Below are 20,988 nucleotides of genomic sequence, written 5' to 3' on the forward strand. Positions count from 1 at the left end.
AAGCTGCATCCTTGTCACACATCAGACGTCAGGAGCTCGTGCTGTTGGTGCAGTATAGGCACAGCCTGAGCCCTTGCACGGAAATCTCACTCCATCAGAGGCAGGAAATGGTTTCAGCAGCAGCACAGACTGTCTGCAGGCAGGGCAGGGAGCAGCCCTGCCTCATGTCTTCCTTTATTTGCGAGTCTCATGCATCGGCCTCCTCCTCTTCCTCCTCCTCCCCAAATGCTTCCCTATTAAGCTGTGCATTCCTGCTGCAGAAATAGCTGTTTTTCATCTCGTCTCCTTTGGCCACTGAAGTGGCTGAGGCTTTCTTTGAGTTTTCACAAGTTCTATCTATATGTAGCTGCTCCAGCATTTTTTCCCCCCCCAATAAATATTTCAGATTCACCAGTGTGTTGTTATTTCCCCTCCAGCTTTAACCGGATCGACATTCCGCCTTATGAGTCATATGAGAAGCTTTATGAGAAGCTGTTGACAGCTGTGGAAGAGACATGTGGGTTTGCTGTCGAGTGAAAAAGCAACCAAAGGAAACAGATGCTAGCTCATGGACCACCAAATCAAAAGCTAGAAGAAGCTTGCTGTGAACTTCCTGCTAAGCTGTCTGAAGCATCAGAACTCTGACAACTTAGAGATGGGGCTGTTTCCCTTCCGCCGCTGGTGGATGAGGGGTGGGGGGTCGGGGCTTTTGTTGGTGGTTCCCAACTCTGTTTTCTCCCCTTTGTTACAATAACCCCTTCCCTCTTCTTCCATCCCCCCCCCCCCCGAAACGAAATGCAGCCAAGTTCAGCATTTGGCTTTGGTTACACAGGATATTCTGCTAGATTTGTAACACATATTGTGATAGAGTGAGTGACCTGTGGGGTTTTTTAATAGGAGAATCAAAGTCTAATTAGGAATGAGCTTAATTTGCTGAGAACTTGCAACGGGGTAGGTGCACATGGTTAGTTTGTCTTAAATCAAACTTGAGCCTTTGTAGAGTCCAGCAGGTGCAGAGTGTCTGACTGGCACCAGAATTTGCATTGCACATTTTAAACACCTGTTTAAAAAGTAAAACTTCTAGCAGAAAATACCTCCATATGAACACTTAACTGAAAGGTAAAGAAATCCAAGTTCTGCCTTAGCAGGAAGCTCCCAGTGGAAGCTGTGGCTCACCTTGAGAAAAGTGAAGGAATCTGAGACAGCTTAAATGGTATTGAATGGTTTCTTTTTGGTTGTCCTGGCTGAAATCTAATTGTTTTGCACATGAAAACAATTATTTCCTCCTGCAAAATTACTTTCTATAATTTGTTCAGATGTAAGTAGGTTGCAGAGAAGCCTTGTGAGGAGGAGACAGAGGATAAAGATCCGCTCAGTCCCAGAGCTGTGATTTCTGTGCCACTGTTTTACCCGAGATGCATTTGCCTGACTTTAAATTCTAAAGACTCACATGGAAATCACTAAAAGCCAAGTTAACAGAGCAAACTTCTGCTTCAAATTTTTTGGCCTTGGGAAAGGTTTATTTGGAGGTCGAGGTAAAAGGTGAACTACATAGTGAGTACATTTCAAATGTTATGGAAAGCTATTGGAAGAATTTATGACTTCAGTTCTGTAGGGATGAAAATTTCTCCAGAGAGCCATATAAGGCTATTTTTTCAAATATCTGAAACTAATATTAAAAGGTTTGTTCTCTAACACCGGGGAAACAAAAGCAAATCAAATACCTGAATCACTAACATTTTTTCCACTTTGCACACCAAGATGAGACAGTATTTTAACAAATAACACGGCTTCAGAGAGACCCAGTTATCTATCAAACATGTCTAGACCTAAGTCAAGCAGACTTGCTTGTATAGGACTTTTTTTCTTTGGCAAGCCTGATATTTAGAGAGATTCATTACTGAAACATTTAACAGATGTTATGTTTATGGAATAGTGCATTGAAATTCAGCTGTGGGTAAGAGATCGTTCTTAGGAGACGTCTACTGGAATACTTCTATTTTGTCTTTTTTTAATTGAATTTGATAATAGCTTTAAACTGTGATAGGACAGAAAGTAGACACGTGTCAAAACCCTGGCATCTTTCTCTGTTTTGTTTGTTTGTGGTTTTCTTTTTGCCATTGACCATAATTCTTGTGATTTGCTGTTGGGAGTAAGGGTTGCATCGGAGGTTTGAAATTGTACCATATAGTGAGATTTGCAGGGGGTGGCTGAAGATGCTCATCCTGCAAGACTCTACAGGAGAGACCTGTTCAGACCCATGTTCTGTAGGGATCTTTTGGCACTTGGGGACCAGTTTCTGCAGTTCTGGTTGTTGGGACGTAAATGAAACCACACAATTCTTGCAGAGAAGAGAGGAAATGCAGCTGTGGCAGAGAGCACCTGTGTGGTCTCGGGTTGAGCAGCAGAGTCCCCACAGCCCAGGCTTTTCCAAATGGCTTCGAAGTCAGACCTGTTCTTAGAGTGTATTTAATCCTTTCAGTACGTTTGAATGTGCAATAAACCAGTCAGATAGGAAAAATGCAAAATGGATTATTGCCCAAAAGCTTTGCATGCAGTCTCATGTGGATTTTTCACTAAAGGAGTTTAAAGACCCCAAACCCAGATACTAAAGGCCAGCCCTAACAAAAATCTATCACACAAAGCTCTACCTGCAGCACAAGTGGCTCTGTGCAAACCAAGCAAGGTGAAGGGAAAAGTCCTTGATTTGGAGATCTGTAGGTCAAGTAGCTTTATGTCAATGACACAGTTGGCATATGATAGTTCCTAATGTCTTTGCTAGGTCAGTGTTTTATTGAATGCACAAAATAAGATTAGGCAAGGATTGTTCCGAGAAGTCCGTCTGTTTTTTGCTGTATTTTAAAGCCCTTGTCAAGGTACCTCCTCCGTGCCGACGGTGACGAGAATGGGGCACTGTCTTTTTAATTATTTCAGTTCTCTTTCCAACAGCTTCACCACCTCTCCCATCGTGTTGTCTTTGCAATTTCGTGCCACTTCAGTGACGACGAAGACATTTTCTGTCTCGTTCTGTACGTGCGTTTGAGGCAGGCCTTAAAGCTGGTTGGGTGGATGGAGGAGCAGCAAGAAGCGAGGCAGAGAGGGTTTGGAGCCATGGCTTGTTCTTCCCGAGGCCAGTTCCGAGGCCAGGGAAGGACGGAGTGCAAACAGGAGTTTGTGTGGCTTGAGCCAGCGGCTCCCGGAGGTCTCGGATAACCTCAGCTGTCTGAATTGGTGTGTCCATTCCCACTCGGTCTGCCAGCACTTGAACTGGTTGTTAACTTCTCAAACTTGCCCAAAGAATAACATCGAGTCCGGTGTCCATTTTGTCATTCCACGTCCCACCTTGTGCGCGGATACTCTTGGATCTGGCCCGAAGGGAATACAAGGTACAGCGTGTCTGTCGTTCCTGTCCTCACGGCAAACCCAGCAGCTGGTCCGTCGGCACCGCCCTGCCGTGCCCTGATCCTGCTCCTCAGCCTTTACTCTACGCTCAGGGATGTAGGAAAACCACCACTCTGCTCGTGTTTCCAACCGGGAAGAAACGAGACTGTTGGATGGGTGTGAGTGTTCACTTGGGCATTACGTCAGAGGAGACCCTGCTCCACAAAGGCTGCTCCAGGCTCCAGACGGTGCGACCGGCGCTCGCTCAGCAGTTTGTCCTCGCTTCGAGTCGAGGTGGTTCTAAAATCCAGCAGATTCCGTAAATTACTGATCCAGCCACCGGGCCCTCTGGAGCCAGTGCCCAGGTTCAGGGCCGTGTGGTACAGCAAGTTCCCAGAAACACAGTATGGATCTGGTTTTAATTTGTTAATTTTTGTTGTTGTTGTTGTTCCTCAACCACTTTATAATGTATTTTTTTAATTTATTATTATTTTGTAATGTCATGTTTTAAGTATTGCTGCTATCCTTGTTATTCTTCCCACTGTTTTTATTGCAGATTTATTTTGTGAAAGTTGTACACTAATGTTTCATTTTATGTCTAAATCAAAGTATTTAAAGAAATACTAGTTCTATTTAATGTGGTTATGGAACCAGCTGGAATAAACAGTGATTGTATAGTAGGCTGGACCCAGGAGGTCATGTTCATTTTTGTTACATATGCAATAAACTCACAACTTTAAACTCTTGGTATCCAGCAGATTTTTTTGTTAAGGGTTGTTAAATTTTTTAAATGTATGGGAATCGAGTGGATAAAGCATGGAAATGCAACTGGTTTAACTGATCTATACGGACTGCCCAGATGAAAGTCCTCCCCTGCAGGCAGAACACTTTGTTTCATTCATTCTTCAGCTGATTAATTACCAGCCTCAACCTTTTTCCCTTCTTACCTTATCATTTGCCCTGTTACTTTTCCAAATCCTCAGTTTCCAGAAGGAAATTATGATCTCCCCCTTAACGGGAGCTGGAAGAACAGTCATTAACGCTGATGAGTCTCTGTTTCTCCGTTGGGGTTTTCTGTAATTATTAATGTTTTGCAAGCGGAGGAGGACGGGTGCGAGTCTGAGTCGAGGACTCGTGTGTCCCCCTTTCAGCAGAGCCCCCACAGGGGATTCCCGCCGCCCTCCCGGGCACAGAACCCCATATGAGGTCCCTGTCCCCCCATCGAAGCCCCCGAGGGCTCCCTGTCCCCCCGCCCCCAGGACACACGTGCAGGCCCTGGCCCCGCCCCTTTCCCTCAAGCCCCGCCCCCTCCCCACGAGCACACCTCCCGCCCGGCAGGGGGCGTGGCGCGGCTCCGCCGGACTCCTTCCCCCTCTCTATGGTAGGTCGGCCGCTCCGGGCCCGCCCGGGCTGCTCGTCTCCCGGCGCCGCTCTCTCCGCGCCTCTCTATGGTGCGGGGCGGCGCGGTCACGTGTCGCGGGGCCGGGCGGAAGCGGCGGCAGCGGCGGTTAAATGAAGCGGGGCCGGAGGGGCCGGTGAGTGTGGGGGGAGTTCCGACACCCCCGCGGGGTCCGGGAGTGCCGGGGGGGCTCCTCCGTCCCCGCGGGGCCCGGGAGTGCCGCCGTGCCACCGCCGGGCGGACCGAGCGACAGAGAGGGCGTCCCTGGGCCTCGCCGGACCCCCGGCCGGGGCCTGCCCGGGGTGTCCCCCCCACCCCTGAGGGCCCGGTGTCCGTTCCGTCCGTCCGTTCAGGGCCGGGTCCTTCCCCTCGCTTCCCTTCAGGGACAGGTCGTTCTCCCCCTGTTTCCCTTCAGAGCCGGCTCTCCTGTGTCCGTCCGTCCGTCCCCGTGTCCGTCACCACTCCCCCTTCCCCTGAGGCCCTCCCGCTTTCCCTCGGGATCGGGGACACTCCGTCCCCCCTCAGCTTCCCTCAGAACCGAGTCCTTTCCCTTCTCCCTCCTTCCCCTCAAGGCCGGTCCCTTCTCCTCCTTCCCGAGGTCAGGGGGGTCCCCCCACCTCCCTCCCGGCCCTGGGGTCCCCCCCCTCCCCCAGCACCGAGGGACACCCCGGTACAGGTGCTGCTCTCCGGGTACCCCGGGCCAGGTGTTTGTATTCGGGGATAAACCGGAGCTGGTGGGGGCAGGAGGATAAAAGGTTGTTCTTCTCTCCTGCCCGTCCCCTTCCTCCCCGCCCCCGGTGTGGGACCACTCGGTGCCTTTGGGACATCTCGACATTTCAGGTATCTGCCGTGGGAGCTGCTGCAGGAAGGAAACCCAAACACAGCTGTCCCCGGAGCTGAGGGATCTGTGTAAGAGATACTCCTCTTCCTCCTCCTCTTTCCCTCTGTTTATCTGAGTGCCGGCTCGGCTCGGTGGAGAGAGAGCAAAGCCTGGAAGTTTTAACACGCTCTGCCTTTATGTGCGGGACGTGTCCAGTGAGTTTTTCTGCCTCTGGAGCTGACCTTGCCCGCCTAGACACCTGGAGGCAGGTCGGGATTCCACCCGAGGCTGAAGAGCTGTGGTGAACTACAGTGTGTGTACAAAGAGAGGAGCCCGAGCTCCCCGGGCAGTGCCCACACGGCACCCTGGGGTGGGCAAAAAGGCAACTCTTTAAAACCATTTAAGAGTTGCCCTCATCTCATGGATCCCTGGCTTTGCAGCTGTGCTGGCTGGAGGCTGGGTGGATAAGGGCTGATTGCACCTGTGGGTCCAGCCCACGAGGCTTTTCTTTTCATCTCACCTGTGCTTTTTTGACCCGGAGTGTTGTCTTTGAGAGTCATCCTGTACTTTACCTTAAGGTCTTACTGAAAGATGCTTAGGGTGGTAGTTCTCATGCAAATAAGTTTAGTCGTTCATGGGTTTGTGTTTCCTTACAGCTCCTGGAGCAAGGGTCATTTTCTTACATGGTGTTATGGTTTGGTCACTGTGTGAGACCTCTGGTACTTTGAAAGAGAAAAGCTGGCGTTGCTGTGCACTTTTATTTCTGTTTTCAAGGTGTGATGCTGAGGGACTTCAGCTTATTGTCCATGTGCTTTTCACAGCTTTCTTTGTTGTGTTTCTTTCCCATTTCCCTTCCTGCCCTATGGAACAGCAGACTCCTGCTTTGCTTTGGGCAGCAGTTCTAAAGACAGTCAGTCGTTGCCTTGGTGTCTGAGGGGCACAGGCAGTCCTGGTGCTAAGACCTGTGAGCAGATCCCTCTTTCTCTATTCTGTCTCTGTGGTGGTTGGTTCTTTCTTACAATTTCTGCTCTCTCACCTGCTGCACTTTGGAGCTGTCACAGGTTTCCAGCAGTAGCAGTGGAAGAGAAGGCAGGTGTCCCCTATCAGGCATTTAGACTGGCCTTTGCATTCTGAGTTAAGGTGGCCTCTCCTGCTTCCAAAGAGGGACATAAGGGTTTTTCCTCCAGCAACCTGTTTGGAAAGCAAGGGGGGGATGTTTGAGACCCATCATTCTGCAGACTCAAATCTCGAGCAGGCTCTGGTACATCCCTGAACAGGTACATGGGAATATGCAGCTCAAACCATGTGGTGGAACCCATTTTCTTTAGGACTTGCAGGATTGCAGGGACAGCTTTTAATCCCAGGACTGTGGGATTTACAGCTTTAATATCAGCTTTTAATTTCTAGGGTGAATGCTGTGCAAAAATTCCACTGCCTCACATCAGGCCTTCTGCAATTGTAAACATGTTAATAGATTTCATGTGCTGGGTGTCTGCTGGTGTGACTCGATGTTAATAAACAATCATCTTGACAGGAGTTTGTGCCTCGAATACCAAGACTTGGGAAGGGACTCAGACGCATTTCCTGAAGATCTCTAGACATTCAGCCTGCTTTGTGGTTCTGCATTTTGGTAACAGGCCTTCTTCCATCTCTTTTTCTCCCTTCCTAGGATGTTTTCCTGTTGGCCTGGCTGCAGCTGGGCAGCCAGGGTGCAAACAGCAGGCCCTGGAAGAGCAGTTGGGGCAGTGTTATGGGTGATAAGGTACATTCTGGTTTCCAGAAGGGTGCTGGCAGCCTGTTCCAGGGTTGGAGTTTCAGAAGCTGCCTCGGAAGTCCAAATTCCTGGGTAGAGCAGTGCTTTGTCTGCCTGAGAATGCAGTGGGCGTTCCTGCCACCGGGAGCTGCGATCGCTGGCAGCGTGACTTGTGCTTTGAAATTGGACACAAATCACCAAAAAGTCCTGTGGCAAAAATAGGTGGAGCGAGCACGCAATTCCGGGGACTCCAGCACAGCTGGAGAGAGACAGGAAGCACATCCCAGGGGCCAGGAGCTGGTTAACAACCGGGAGCAGCACAAACCCAAGTGCCAGAGATGCGGAGCCCTTGGGGTGTTGTTTAGTGCCTCCTGGAAGAAGCTCCCATTCATTAGCTTGGAATGGGTGTCTTATTTTTATTTATATCTTTTTATTGTGAGTGGTTTACTGTGTCACAGCACTGGGTGTTGGGGCTTGCCACTGGCTGCATTCTTTCTGGGACAGTCAGAACTGCGCCGCTAATTCCTGTCACTGGAATTTTGGGGATTGTTACAGATGGATTTGGTGTGGAGATATTTTAAGCCTCCATTTACATTATTGAATTCAGGCATCACTCTAACTACTTCAAGGCAAGGCAATAATAGTCTCAGAGGTCTGTGTGTGCACTGAAACAATGGTGTGTTTTATTGCCGTTGGTAGACGGGTGGGCTTTTCAAGCTGCTCCATGTAACTGAGATTATTCTTGCTGGGATCTATCCCGGTGGGATAGGTGCCTTTTTAAATACAGTGAGCAGTGGAAGGTGTGAAACACATCTGTCTGCAGACTCCAGCTATCTCCTAGTAGAAGCACAGGAGATAACCTTATTTGTGTGCTGACTGGGAGTTCCTGTGTGTGAAGTGGGGCTGAATAATGTGCTGACCAGCATTAGTCTGGAGTAGTTTTGTTTTTAAGCAGGTTACTGGAATGGGGAAGTCTGGGAAATTGGGGAGGAGTAGGCAGAGAAAACAGGAAAAGAGGGGGGAAAAGCCACTTAGCAGCATCCTGGTGGCTTGAATAAGTTACCCTTGCCAAAGCACTGAGATGTGAGATAATAAGGAATGTTTCACTGAGATGGGACAATCTCGTGCTCAGCAGCCTTCATGTCACTTTTATAGATTTTCAGGTTTATTTTGGAATATCTTGGGAGTGATGTTTTTCCTCTGGCTCAGTGCTTAAGAGCTTGTAGTGGTTTAAACTTTGTAACAATCCTTGAGAAAGCTTAATTCCTGAGGACAGGAAATGATATTCCTTCTGAATGACACCTCTCTCCTAATTACCAGCCCCGCTGTGGTTCCCTCCCTGTGTTCATGAGGGGAGCTGTCAGTGCCTGATTAACTAGAAAAAGCATTGGGCTTTGGGGAAAGATTTCAACGCAGGGCAGCTGCTGCCCCGAGTCATGGTGCCACCTCCCAGTTTTCCTGATCCAGGTCAGGGGGAATTTAAATTAAGTGTGGCTTCCTTGCTGGCTTTGGGGAGCCTCACTCCTGTGCTGGTGCTGATGGTGCCTGGCTGTTCCCAAGGTGAGTTTTGGAGGCTGTGGTTGTCACTTGTAAAGAGAAGCAAAGTTGTCGAGCTGAAATAAAACTGGGAGTGAGTGTGTGTGGGTGTCAGGGTGACCTGAAATGTTTTCAGTTGGCTTTGGTGGTGTTGCTCACCCTCGGCCTGCTCCCCCTGTAAGGAGGCCAAGCTACTGTTTGCATTATTCAGAGAAACATTTGGACAGGATCTGTAGAGTCATCACGTGATACTGCTCTGCAGTACAAGGTGATCGGGATTCGCACTAGCTGGAATCTTTGTATGGGGAATATAAGGATGGAAAACGGCCTCTAGTAATATGTGTTGTCTGAAGCACTCCTTGCACAAGGCTCCTGTGCTGCTTTATCCAGACTGACACGCTCTTACCAAGCTGTGGGCACTGCTCCTGCTGTTCCTTGGAGGAAGGAAGGCAGAGGTTGGTTTGTTGCAGCTTTTGCAAAACCGGAGTTAGGAACAGATTTACACCTCTACTTCCAAACCCCATCCCAAAGACAGCATGTGTTTTTATATTTGATAGAGGGGGGAGGGAAAACTCTCCCTAATGCTTCGTGTACATCGATTTTTACCTGAAGGCCAGTCATGGAAGGAGCACTGGCCCAGGTACCCCTGGCAAGTACAAGCTGCTGTTGGCCGAACGCGTTGGGCTGGCAGAGGGAAGGGGCAGCAGTGCTGACAGCTGCCTGCAGCACAGCCACAGTGCTGCTGAGGGCTTTCCTTCTCTCCCTGCTCCGCCATCATGTGCTGTAATGCAATTTGAGGGAGATGACAGCAGCAGCATAATGGGGAGGCAGGAAAAGCAGCTTTCTCTCCCTTTCAGGAAACCAGCAGCACAGGGCGATTCATCCCTCCCCTGCTGCTGGGATTTCCAGCTACAGATGAGCAAGACCCGTGAGCAGTAACTTGGCTATTGTAAATAGTTCATGTCCTCTCTGTGGGTTGTTAAACCAGAATCCTATTGTAGTGGAGAAGGCTTCATTGTGTATCTACTGGGAGGTACCCTTGGATCTGCCAGGACTAGCACAGACCAGCTTGTAGCAGCTGGAACACACCTTTTCCTTGAACACAGTGTCTGGAGGGTGCTCCTCAGCTGAATGGGCTTGTGTTTATTTAGCACTTCGTGGCTGTTTTTACTCACCTTCCATCCCAGGTGGTTAAATAATCTTTCTGCTATTGCAACACACAGGAAAGAATTTCTGTTCTGCTGCGTGAAGGCTCAAACCAGTGTTGGACACTTGAGTGCAGTGACTAAGGGTGGGCACAGGACTCGCTGCCTGCAAGCAGTGTGTCCTCGGTGAAAGTTCTGACTGCAGCCTGGGCAACCCCTTGGCTGTGGCCCGTGATGGTTTTTGTGTCTTGTGTATGCAAAATGTTTGTTTGCCTTGGGATGATATCGGTGGGTACCTTGCAGCCTTGTGAATCTGTGTGACTGTGGACCTGGAGAGTTCACGTGCAGTTCTTCTTCCCTTGCTTTTTAGCTGATAATTCACTCATTCATGAACTTTATTGGTCTCAGAAGAGACTCATGCTGGAGGTGGAGCATCTGTAAATCCAGCCACAATCTAATTTCACTGTTCTCAGTTCTCATATAGTGGCACTTGCCTCAAGTACAACCTCTTTGCTTTTCTGCTCTTTTAGCCCACTCTGCCTAAACCCCACAGTGGCACTGCCATGTGATGTGGTGAGCCTGGAAGGCTGCCCTGGGTTTTCACTGCCGAGAGCTTGCTGGGATGGAAATGGCCACAAGGCTACACGTGGCTACAAACAAAACTAAACCCGGTTTTACAAAAGCTGTTGCCAGCCAGCTTGAAAATCTTTTGACACCTGGTTATCTGAGGTGCTGGAGCAGCAAGGACATAGTAGCAGTTCTTCTGTGAGTGCAACAGGCAGCTCATTTTTTACCCTTTCCAGCAGAAATTGGTGCAGAGCGTGGCCTTGCTGCCCGGGTGCTGCACCTGCCTTACAATGTTTCTGTTGGTATTTTACTCTCAGTACATTAGGCTGTTTAACCTTGTTTCACTGTGGAGTGAGCTTGGCCTGTTGGCCCATTATGGCTCTAAACTGGCTCTTATACATATTTAAACCTATCAATTTATTGTGTAAAAGCATCTTTCAGAGGCAGTGCCTGACCTTAGACTCGGAGCACGTGTAGTTTGAGTGTTAGTCAGGTATTGGCTGTGGCCGCAGTTTAAGATCTTCTCCCTGCCTTCAGTTTATTTTCTGTTCTCCCACTTCCACCATGTGGGAGAGAAGGTATCTGATCTGAATCCTACAAAAACATTTTCCAGGGCATTTCCTTTCAAAGCTCTAAGAAATGCTGGAGGAACTGTGTGAGAGGAGGAGACAAACCGTGGTGTGGGAATGTGACCACCTTAAGTAGGCATTGCAGTGGAACCCTTCTGAATGTGAAGCCACAGCTTCTGGCCACTGACCTTTGGAATTATGGCAAGTGCAGATGCTTAACATGGCTCTAAAAAAAGGGCATGGCTGTAATAACCAGAGTATGTGACCTGTGAGGTCATTCTTTCTGGAAGTCCCTCTCTCTGGGATGTTTGACACCTGGAATGGTCGGTGGCAGGCTTTGAAGTCAATACTTCTAAAAGCACTGTGCAGATTGACACGGACACCTTCCTTTCAGCTAAGGTGGGCTGCTGCAGTCAGTTGGGTTTTTTCCCTCCTGTGCCACCTCAAGGTCAAGTCTCACCTTTTGTGTTGTCAGCAGCTTTGTGAATGAGGTGAGGTGTGCTATGCTTGAAAGCAAAGTTTCTTGTGATAGGGGATATTTTTGTATTTTTATTTTAAGTGTGACCTGAACCTTTCTTTCTACATTTGTTCCTGGTGGTTTGTTATGCCTTTTTTTTTTTTTTTTTTTTTCTGGAGCACAACTTCCCAAGTGCAGTTTTAGATGGTTTCCAAAGTTGGTCTGCTGGGCAGCCTCTCAACATCCAGGATGCCATCACAGATTATCAATTCTTTGTGATTTTAAAGTCCTCTGGCTGGTCCTGGAACTAAACCTGACTCTGTGCTTTCCAACCCTCTTGGCTTTGGTCTAGTTAGTCCCTCGCTGCTGCTTTTCATAGCAGTTTGCTGTTTGTGTGCAGCCTGGCTCTCCCTGCAACCAGTGCCCCTGCAACCAGGGCTGTGAGCAGAGCAGGCTCTGTGTGAATGTCAATGCCACAGCCTGTCCCAGTAGCCTTAAATCCCTTATTTCTGTTTCCTCTCCAGTGAAAAGCAGTGCTGAGATGGTAACCTGAAGGTTCCTGAAGATGTGCATCCAACTTGTTAAATAACTACTTAAAAGGTTGCACTTGGACTTATTTGTTCTGTTAAGCCTTTTAAAGTGAGATTCAGGATCCTTTAAAGAAAAGAAAAAAAGGAAGAAAAACTACTGAGGATTTGGAGAGGAAATGCTTTGGAGAGGAATCCTTTCTCCTGGAGAGCTCTGTGAAGTACAAGTAACAGAGGAGCACTCTGGTGTGTACCCTGGGGCACATAGGACATTTCTCCTGTTCTTTTCCACGTGGCTGCTGGGTTTGTGGGGAAGGGAAGGCAGCTGCAGTTAATGCTGTGTGGAGCTGTGACAGGTATGTGCAGCTCCTGGAGCTGTATGTGGTGTCTGAGTCAGGGCACTGCTCAAAGGACACGTGAATGCAGGGAAAGAAAACTGGAAGTAAAACTTGCTCTGGAAGCGACAGAGCTGCAAGTCACATGGCTTCATGTGCTCTTGCATTCCCCTCCACCCTTATACCACAAAATCAGAATAAATCAGTTCTTTAAAATGATGGTTTGGGAGACAGGCTCTGTGAGCCCAGCGAGGCCGGGTTTGTGTGTATGTGCTGTAGCCAAGGGCTGAGCTGCTGGTGCCTGAATTGTTGCTTGAACATGAAATGCCAATCTGGCACCTGTGTTTGTGATGTGGGAGGGAGGTTTTGGATTTAGGGGATTATACTGGATGATCTTGCACATGCCAGAAGTCTGAGGTAGGCAGAGTACTGCCCTTAACAGGAACTAACTGCAGGGATGCCTCTTCCTCTCAGAGCCTCGAATTTATACTTTGCACATAAAATGAGCTGCTCAAGGTGATGGCATTAACTCTCCTTTCCAACCAGACTTTGTAAATTCAACTTTTTTCAGGACTCAGTTTGATAGGAGAGGCAAATGACTCATTCAGAGTCCCTACCTCTTGTGCAGAGAGTGGTTTTTTGCCTGTATCAAAATGAGGAGTCTCATGCTGGTCAGGGTGATGTGATGACACAGAGCCCTTCTTTTGGCAGGACTGACAGGGGTCGTGGGAAGGCACTCGAGTGTCCAGCTGCTGACCTTGATGCCAGTCACCAGGGAATAGCTCAAAGGAATCTGAAACTTTCAGTTGAGTTGCCCAGTAGTGAAAAACGAATACAGCTGTTGCAAGACATTGTACATTTTAGAGAGGAGCTCACAGAGAAGAGATTTTGTCAGGAAAATGCAAATATTTTGCAGGTTTGGGGAGGAAAACTGGTGTCAATGTATGTGGCCCACTGTTAGGTGAATTAGGTAAAACTGGGCAGATTGCTTTCCTCTTGTACTTTGTGGTTTAGATGCAATAAAAATGGCAATTGGGTACTTAAAAATTATTATTAAGTGATACTGTGACCTTAATGGAATGATGAACTGCAAATAAGGTTGAAGTGAAGTCTTGTGATGTACAGGCAGCCAGGATATTTCCTGTAAGTCCTGAGTGGAGTTACAAAATGGGGAAAAATCTGGTTGGGGATTTGAAGCCAAGTAATCTCTAAATATCTGCTCTCTTGATTGCTCCTGAGTAAGCAATTCTCATTAGTCTGGAGCAGTGACACATAGATGTGGCTCATCCCCTGTTAATCCACAGACCCTCTCACATCAGAGTCTCCTGATGTGATCTGAGTATCTGCTGCTGACTCTGCAGTGACCAGTGGTGAGCCTGGGTGGAAAGAACATTGCTTCCTTCAGTGCTGCTCTTCCTAGGTAAGAAGGGGTGAGGAATAAGGAACTAGAAGCTGTGGTTGCTCCCGGAAAAGCTTGACGACTTCATCCCTCTTGTCCCTCTTCATAATGTCCACCTCTGGCTCTGTCCCTTTGGGAAATGCAATGCTGTGGCTGTAGCTGCCTTGGAATAGCAAACGGGATTCGTTTGTGCCCAGCAGTTCTTGTTGGGCTTGTGATCAGGGGATTTCTAATTTTTGCTTGGGATGATGCCACTTAACATGATAAACCACTGTTAAACTCTCCCTGCTTTTGCTCAGTGACTCTTAACAAGGAGCAGCCCCCAGCAAATTGTGAACCCTTTGAAATATTTCGGTGAAATGCTTGACAGTAAGTCAGGCTGGTTTATTTCCCTTCTGTTGTGCCTTTTTTTTTTTTTTACATTTTTTAAGGACTGAATTTTTAGCTTTTCATTTTGCTGGTTGTCACAAACCATGCATTATTTAAGTAGCTTCTCTTTGTTTTAGCAGCTTGAAACGAGCCAGGAATTCACCTTGCTCGCAGGCTACCAGCAGACACGTTTGCTGCCCGCAGGCACAAAGTAGGAGTTGATGCTCTTCTGTCAATGTAGGTGAGCAACAGTGGTATTGCTGTGTGGGGGAGAGGCTAAAACACAGTGATTTGATGTTGCTGACATCTCTTTCAAGTTGCTCTTTTTTTTTTTTCTTTTTTTTCCCCCCTCTCCCCCCTGTTCGTTTAGGATCTCAATTCCTACCTCCCCTGCAGTGCTTTCTGTCTGGTCCTGTTGCCTTGAGCTGGAGCCAGGAAAGAACACTTTGAGTCTAGTCCCATCTTGGGTATGTGGGAGTTCCAGATTTCAAATGCTGTAAGTGGGGGGTAAAATACATTACACTGTAAGGAGAGGGGGGGGGGTCTCCCCTTGACTGTCATTTTAAATTCCAGCACCATCTGAAGATGCTCATCACAGCACAAATGTGAGGTGGAGGGAGCAGATTTGAGTTCTGCTCCAGTTACTGCAGCCCAGAAACTCCTCCATATACCAGGAGATTAAATATATGCACAGCACTGATGGTGCCTATTTTTAGGTTAGGCTAAAAATATGTAATGTGGTGTTTGAAAGGATTTTGCCTGGGTTTTGGAAATCCTTGTGTAAGCATTCTGTGTGCTCCCGAGACCTGTTTCACCTCATAGCAGCTGATCCGTTAAGTCATAGTAGTGGTTGGGACCAGTGGTTTTGTGGATTATATTTTTGCATGTTTGAGGAGCTTGTCGGGAAGTACATGTGACTTCAGCTGTCAGTCTGAGGTCTGATCAGTTCAGAGAACTGTTACAGGTAAATCCCTGACGGTCTCTGGTTTTCCCAGTAGCTGTTCTGTTAATGGGTCCTTCTCCTCTCAAACTGCTGTAGGAAAATCCATAATGGGGAGGATTTTATTGCCTGTGCAGTGAAATAACTCGAATGTGCAGCATCAGAGGGTGGTTGGGCACTGAACAGGCTCCCCAGGGCTGCCAGAGCTCAAGGAGCATTTGGACAACACTCTCAGGCACAGGGTGGGATGGTTGGGATGTCCTGTGCTGGGCCAGGAGTTGGACTGGATGATCCTTGTGGGCCCCTTCCACCTCAGGATATTCTGTGATTCTGAGCCATGAATATGTGGAGTAATATGAAAAGTGGAGGTGAAATTGGGTGGAACTGGGGTGGTCTTCACTGCACTGTCAGTCTTAGAAGTCATGATGAGTTTTGTGTCACCTGGATACTGCATAGGGATTCCAGTCCCAAATCCAGCTTGATGTGCTGTAGTGCAGGTGGGAGCCTTTTAAGAAAAAAAGAAAAACTAAAAAGCTTGCAAAATGTTTATCTGGCTGCTGCCAGGTCCTTTGCTTTTAGAACAGTTCTAGTTTCCTGTCCTTGACTGCATTGCAGAAAAGCTGATGGGCATGTTAGAGCTTGCTTATAGGTAGCCTTATTCTTTACCTATAAATAGGCACTGAAATCACTGAGGTAGCATGGAATAGCTTCTTTCCATCTGTCTTCCTTGCTTTTTTATTGTTGTTTATGTAGGGCAAGACCCCAGGGTGGCTTTGATCTTGTTACTTCACATTCTTGGCGGCCTGGTGCTATAAACATGAATAAACTTCTTATTCATGCCACTAGATGGAACTGGCCCATGCTTATAGATATTTGTTTAAACTTCAGCTCTGTACTGAGTATTGACAAAATGAATTGCTAGCTCTTGGTGGAAGTTTGGCTTTTACCCTCAAAGCAGGGCTTTATTAAGCTCCTTGGGTTTTTATTCAGTCTGTTTTGAAGCAGAAAGAATTGCCAGTTCTTTCCAGGCTTGGCTCTTTTTTTTGTTGCTTTGACTGTGTATACTGTTAATGCTATTTATTATATTCCTGCTTTTAAACCACCACGAGTGTGTTGGTGATGTGTGCACGTTTTTGTCTTGTATGAGAGGGTAGACAGTTTTTTGTCCCAAATTTAATTTCAGAATATTTCCTGTACCCCTTTCTCAATGCTGAAGGTTGAAGTGTGCAAGCTCCTCTCTACAGGATCGGAGTAGCTTGTAGAAAATACAACCTTAACATGTCTTGTGGCTTATCCATCATTCCTGTATGTGAACAGCTGGGGTTTAGCCAGTATTGGACAAAGCACCATTTGAGCTGTTTGGGAGAAGATTTTTCTGGTGGCTGTGCTGAGCACTTGCAGTGTTGTCCCGCCCTCGTTACCTGCACACCCAGCCCTGCTAACCACATGTCCCTGAAGGGGAGGAATATCCAGCCACTTAGCTCTGCTTGGAGCAGATCCGAGCAGACACCTGTCCAGCCTCTGTCTGCACTGCTTGATGCTCTGAGAGCTGATTTGTGGCTTTCACAAATGTCCTTGTTCCTCCCCAGCCAGCCTGCAAGTGCTGCTTCACAGTGTTTGCTCGGTGACCTTGGCCACGCTGGTCCCATCTGTGCCTCCGTTTCTCCGTATTTTAAATGGCAAGAAGCGTGTTGGTTTTGTTTGCTAAGTGACTCAGAGAGCTAAGGATGGAAGAGTAATAACACAGGACTAGGTGGTAGCTATTCCTGAGCACCAGGGAAAATACAACTGTAATAATGTGGGTGTGACCTTTTAGAAAGGCCAGGGTTTTCACCAAGCACACTTACAGTGACCCAGCTCCCAAGCACCTGCCTGCAATGATGAGAACAGTGCTTTCATGCCATTCTGGCAAATAAAGTAAGACTTGTTTCTCCTTATAAGGCAGAAGCTGAAGAACCTGGTGGAAATGCTGCCAAAATCTTGCTTTTCAGATGCTTTCAAAGCATCACTTGTACCCATGATAATCTTGGAGTTGCTTACTGGGACCAGGGTGTGCTGCTGAGGTCTCAGGGCTCAGTACAGAGGTGGTTGCATATTTGTGGTAATGCTGGTTAGAAGAGGCCTCTGCAGTTCCCTCACCCAATGTCCCACTAAATTTGGACCATCACCAGTTCAGGGATCAGGTGAGCATGGCTGTTTGTAGCCAAGCCATGGCTGTTTGTAGCCAAGCCTTGAAACCTCTCTGCTGGAGGTTCCCTCTGGAAAAGGCTGCCTCAGGCACTGAGCTGAGCTGCTGAGCTTTCTTAAGTGCTAAATTATACATTTTTATTATTATTATTGTATCCTGTGCATCTGAACTGATTTCTTCATTTTACTGCCCTAGCTGCAAGTCCTGTTCCCTGCAGGGGATGTTAAGTAGAATTACTGAGGAGGAATTTATACTGCTCTTGTGTACTAGCAAACAGGATTTTTATAGCAGACCCATCATTTTCTTCCAACTTATGCATCGGTAAATATTTAATAGTACAGATTCCTCTGTGCTGCAATAAGGAGATGAATACTTTTCAATAAAAAGACTTTCTTCATTCTCCTTCCAGTGATCAAATTGTGCTCAGAGTTTCTGCATCTGTTCAGCCTCTCCATGATAGGGATTGAGAGCTATAAGCTGACAGAGCATAAAATGGAAACCTCCTGTTCAGGTTGCAGTGATTCCTCTGTCCCACTAATCCTGTTTGAGAGCCTCTGGTTCATTGTGCCTCTCTGAGAACAGGCTGGGGTAGCAACATTTAGTCCCAAAAGCTCAGTCCTGTGAAGGAACCTGATTCCTGTCATGTTCTCCTTTCTGGATTGAGAGCAGATGGTGTATCCTGGAATTTGTACCAAACGCTCACTGTAAATCAGGGAAATCTCTTCTTTAGGATAGCAGATGGTGGCAGGAAAGTGTGCTCTGTAATGTGACTTGTTCCATACTGCCCTGCCAGGGGTGCAGCTTCCTTCTGACGTGCCAGTAACGTGGGTGTTGTGGAAGTGAGCTCGACTTCATGGCATTAAGGGTGACGGGGTGGTTGTAATAACAGCTGGGATGCTTGAGATGCAGGTTTAGGTGGAGCTGCCCTGTGACTGCTCAGGCAAGGGGCTTTTGCCCCTCTCACCAGTTGATGGTGGAAGGAACACTGCTGTGTGGATTGGTGCATCAGGTTTTGGACTTACTGGAAACAGAAGATCCATATATGGGGAGGGGTCGAGTCCTGTCTGGACAGAACTGCATCTCTCCTCACTTTGTGATTGCACAGCTGTAAAAATCTTCATGTCTTCTCCAGAGAAACTTCTCAGGCCTGATTGCACTCTTCAGTTGACTTTCTTAACTTTTGGAACAGAAAACAGACATGTCTGCTCTTAGATACTGAGAAGGGGGCACAGAAAAACATCCTCATGACAAGACTGAGCTGGAAGAGCCAGGAGAAGCCTCAAAATGTTCTAGTGGCCTAGTCTTGAGGAAGTCTGCTTAGGGTGCAGTTGAGTTTGCCTTACTCTCTCCTGGTTTTATTTTACCTTCTAGTTCCTCATGTGAGCCTGCCTGCCATGCCTGGGCACTGACACTTGTGGGTACAGCTGTTTAAAATGGCAGAGAGAGATGGGAATGAAGAAGTGATCAACTTGAACAGCTTCCGCAGTCACAGAGGGAAAGGTGAGTACTGAGTTGTGCCTATTTCCAAAACTCTGTTTACAACCATCAGGATTCAGAGTCACTAAACTCTCAGGAGTGCCATTGCTGGGAACTGCTGGTGGTGTGTTCTGTCCCGTCACAGGCTGCTCTGTTACACTGACTTAGCCACCTCCAGAAAGCTCTTTCATGTTATGCAGGCATGCAAAATATTTGGCTCTTGTCTTTCTCATGTTGTACTGCCTTAAGGGAGATTGCTAACTTCGTGGGAACACCGTGTGGAGGTGTTTCAGCAGATCCAAGGAGGATCCATCCTCCTGAGGTCCCCACAGGAGAGAGGCTGGCCGTGCATTTGTGCCCTCATAGGGCTGTGTGCATTGGCACCCGTTCCTCCAAGAGTGCAATTCAAAATTATGCTTTCTCCATATGCCTGTAAGGTGATAAACGAATACTCATGCTAAAAAATACGCCAAAACTTGTCAAAATTGAGGAAAAGCATAGTTGTATGTTCTCTCTGTAATACAGAAACTCCGTTTCTGCCTTGAATATATCATTTGTGTTCAGTAGCATCTATATTCCACTCTTGACAGACCTTGAGGACAAGGTTGTCATCTAACAGAAGGATATCTTCTGCACCCACAGCCACAGGCCCTATCTCAGCCCTGCATAAAGCACTCCTGCAAAGTCTCACTCTTCCAGAAGAGGCCAAATTGCACAGAGAACCTTATCTCTCTGCTAAAATGCTCTGCACATTAGTAAAAGAAAATGCAGTGCCCCCCCCCCCCAACTGAAAGTTCAGGACTTCTCTGCAGAAGTATGGCTTGTTCAGAGTAACTTCTGCAGCACCTTGACTTGTGCTGAAGTTTGGGATAGAAGACCCTCTTCGTGAGTGCCAGTGACTGTTCCTGCAGGTGCTGTTGTGGTGAGCTGGGGCTGTGCAGGCGTTTTGCTCAGGGGCTGGGGCGGGAGGAGTGGCTGTAAGAGTAACTTGGAGAGGGATCGGTGACCTCTGAGTGCTTCTTCCCTGTTGCTGCAGTGCAGATGTGAAGATGGCTCTTTCAGGTGTTTTGGTACTACATGTGCCCTGTAAATTCCAGTTTCACCTTGAGCAAAGAGCTAATTTTAGCTTTACTTGCTGTTCTGCAGACTGGATAGACCGCAGGGACGAAGGCCTTATCACAATATCAGATTCCTCAGATGAAGAATTACCTTTGTTGCTGGAAACGCCGGAAAAGCAGCAGCCTGAGGAAGATGATGATGATGACGTGTTCATCTTGGCAGAGGTAATTTTTCATTCTTGTAGTTGCTCTGCTTTATTCATGGCCTGCATAGCTAAGTCTTGTGCAAACATTTGATGCATTCCTCTGAGTCCTGTGTGGTTATAGCAATCTACTTAGGATGTCTGAAATAATGTTGAAATGATGGCATTTTGCTGGCTTTATTTAATCATATTTGGGCACAAGAGAGGAGAACTAGATTGTTAAACTACATTGTAGCTAAAGTTCTACTTAACCAAGGTTGTAGCTCCCATAAAGTTGTCTGTCTGAATCCAGAGAGGTGGTGTGTTGTGTAAGAGGACTTGATCTTCCATAGAAGGTGGGTTTTCAATCCATGCCTTGTTTGATTTATATACACACCTTGTATGCTTAATATTCCTCTATGCTGTTTGCATTCATGTTGGGCTGTTGCATGCACTTATATTTTTGCAGCATTTCTTATCGATATTATCTTGAGAATATATTCCACTTTTGTATTAAATTAACCAAAAGCATTCAGAAAATAGGTTGCAAAGCTGAGCTTTCTGTTTCTTAGTTGAAAACAATAGCAGAGAACACTCAGGCTCTGTTGGCATACAGCAGTCTGTCTGCCAGAGGCGGGAACAAGGCCAGAGATTAATGTTTTGAGCTCTGGTTCCTGCTTGTTTAAATAAGTTGGTGAGAAGACAAATATGTCATCAGTTAGTTCCATGTTCCCAGACTATTTTACTGGGAGGGAAGTGGATACTGAGGTGAGCTTAGGAAATTGTTCCACTCTGAAAGTCCTGTGCATCCTCGGTTCTGCCCAAATTTTCTCTTAGCACCTGGGGACAGGCTGAGGATGGAGTTCAGTGAAACAAAGATGTGTGAGTTGCCGTTTTGTGCCTTATTA

The 20,988-nt window shown here is 47.3% G+C and overlaps 2 protein-coding genes across 17 annotated transcripts in view; both read left to right on the forward strand.

Moving 5' to 3' along the window:
• Window positions 1-4,101, forward strand: part of SMURF1 (SMAD specific E3 ubiquitin protein ligase 1) — a 45,586-nt gene extending 41,485 nt beyond the window's left edge. For all 4 annotated transcript variants that reach the window (XM_017813577.1, XM_017813578.1, XM_017813579.1 and 1 more), the window contains exon 18: window positions 417-4,101. In XM_017813577.1, the coding sequence (XP_017669066.1) occupies window positions 417-516 (100 nt within the window). In that variant the 3' untranslated portion in view covers window positions 517-4,101. The remainder of the gene's footprint in view (window positions 1-416) is intronic.
• A 609-nt stretch (window positions 4,102-4,710) lies between these two features.
• RNF216 (ring finger protein 216) overlaps window positions 4,711-20,988 on the forward strand; it is a 77,354-nt gene continuing 61,076 nt past the window's right edge. The window contains exons 1-7 of one of the 13 annotated variants that reach the window (XM_017813596.1): window positions 4,881-4,895; window positions 5,600-5,668; window positions 13,773-13,888; window positions 14,374-14,477; window positions 14,607-14,732; window positions 18,736-18,864; window positions 19,987-20,123. In XM_017813596.1, the coding sequence (XP_017669085.1) occupies window positions 18,798-18,864; window positions 19,987-20,123 (204 nt within the window). In that variant the 5' untranslated portion in view covers window positions 4,881-4,895; window positions 5,600-5,668; window positions 13,773-13,888; ... (1 more) ...; window positions 14,607-14,732; window positions 18,736-18,797. Of the gene's footprint in view, window positions 4,742-4,817; window positions 4,896-5,599; window positions 5,669-13,772; window positions 13,889-14,373; window positions 14,478-14,553; window positions 14,733-18,735; window positions 18,865-19,986; window positions 20,124-20,988 lie in introns of those variants that run through there. The other 12 variants (XM_017813594.1, XM_017813597.1, XM_017813590.1 and 9 more) reach the window with 12 other exon arrangements.

This window comes from Lepidothrix coronata, unplaced genomic scaffold (genome assembly GCF_001604755.1).
Source record: "Lepidothrix coronata isolate B3197 unplaced genomic scaffold, Lepidothrix_coronata-1.0 Scaffold41, whole genome shotgun sequence".
Lineage (NCBI taxonomy): Eukaryota > Metazoa > Chordata > Aves > Passeriformes > Pipridae > Lepidothrix > Lepidothrix coronata.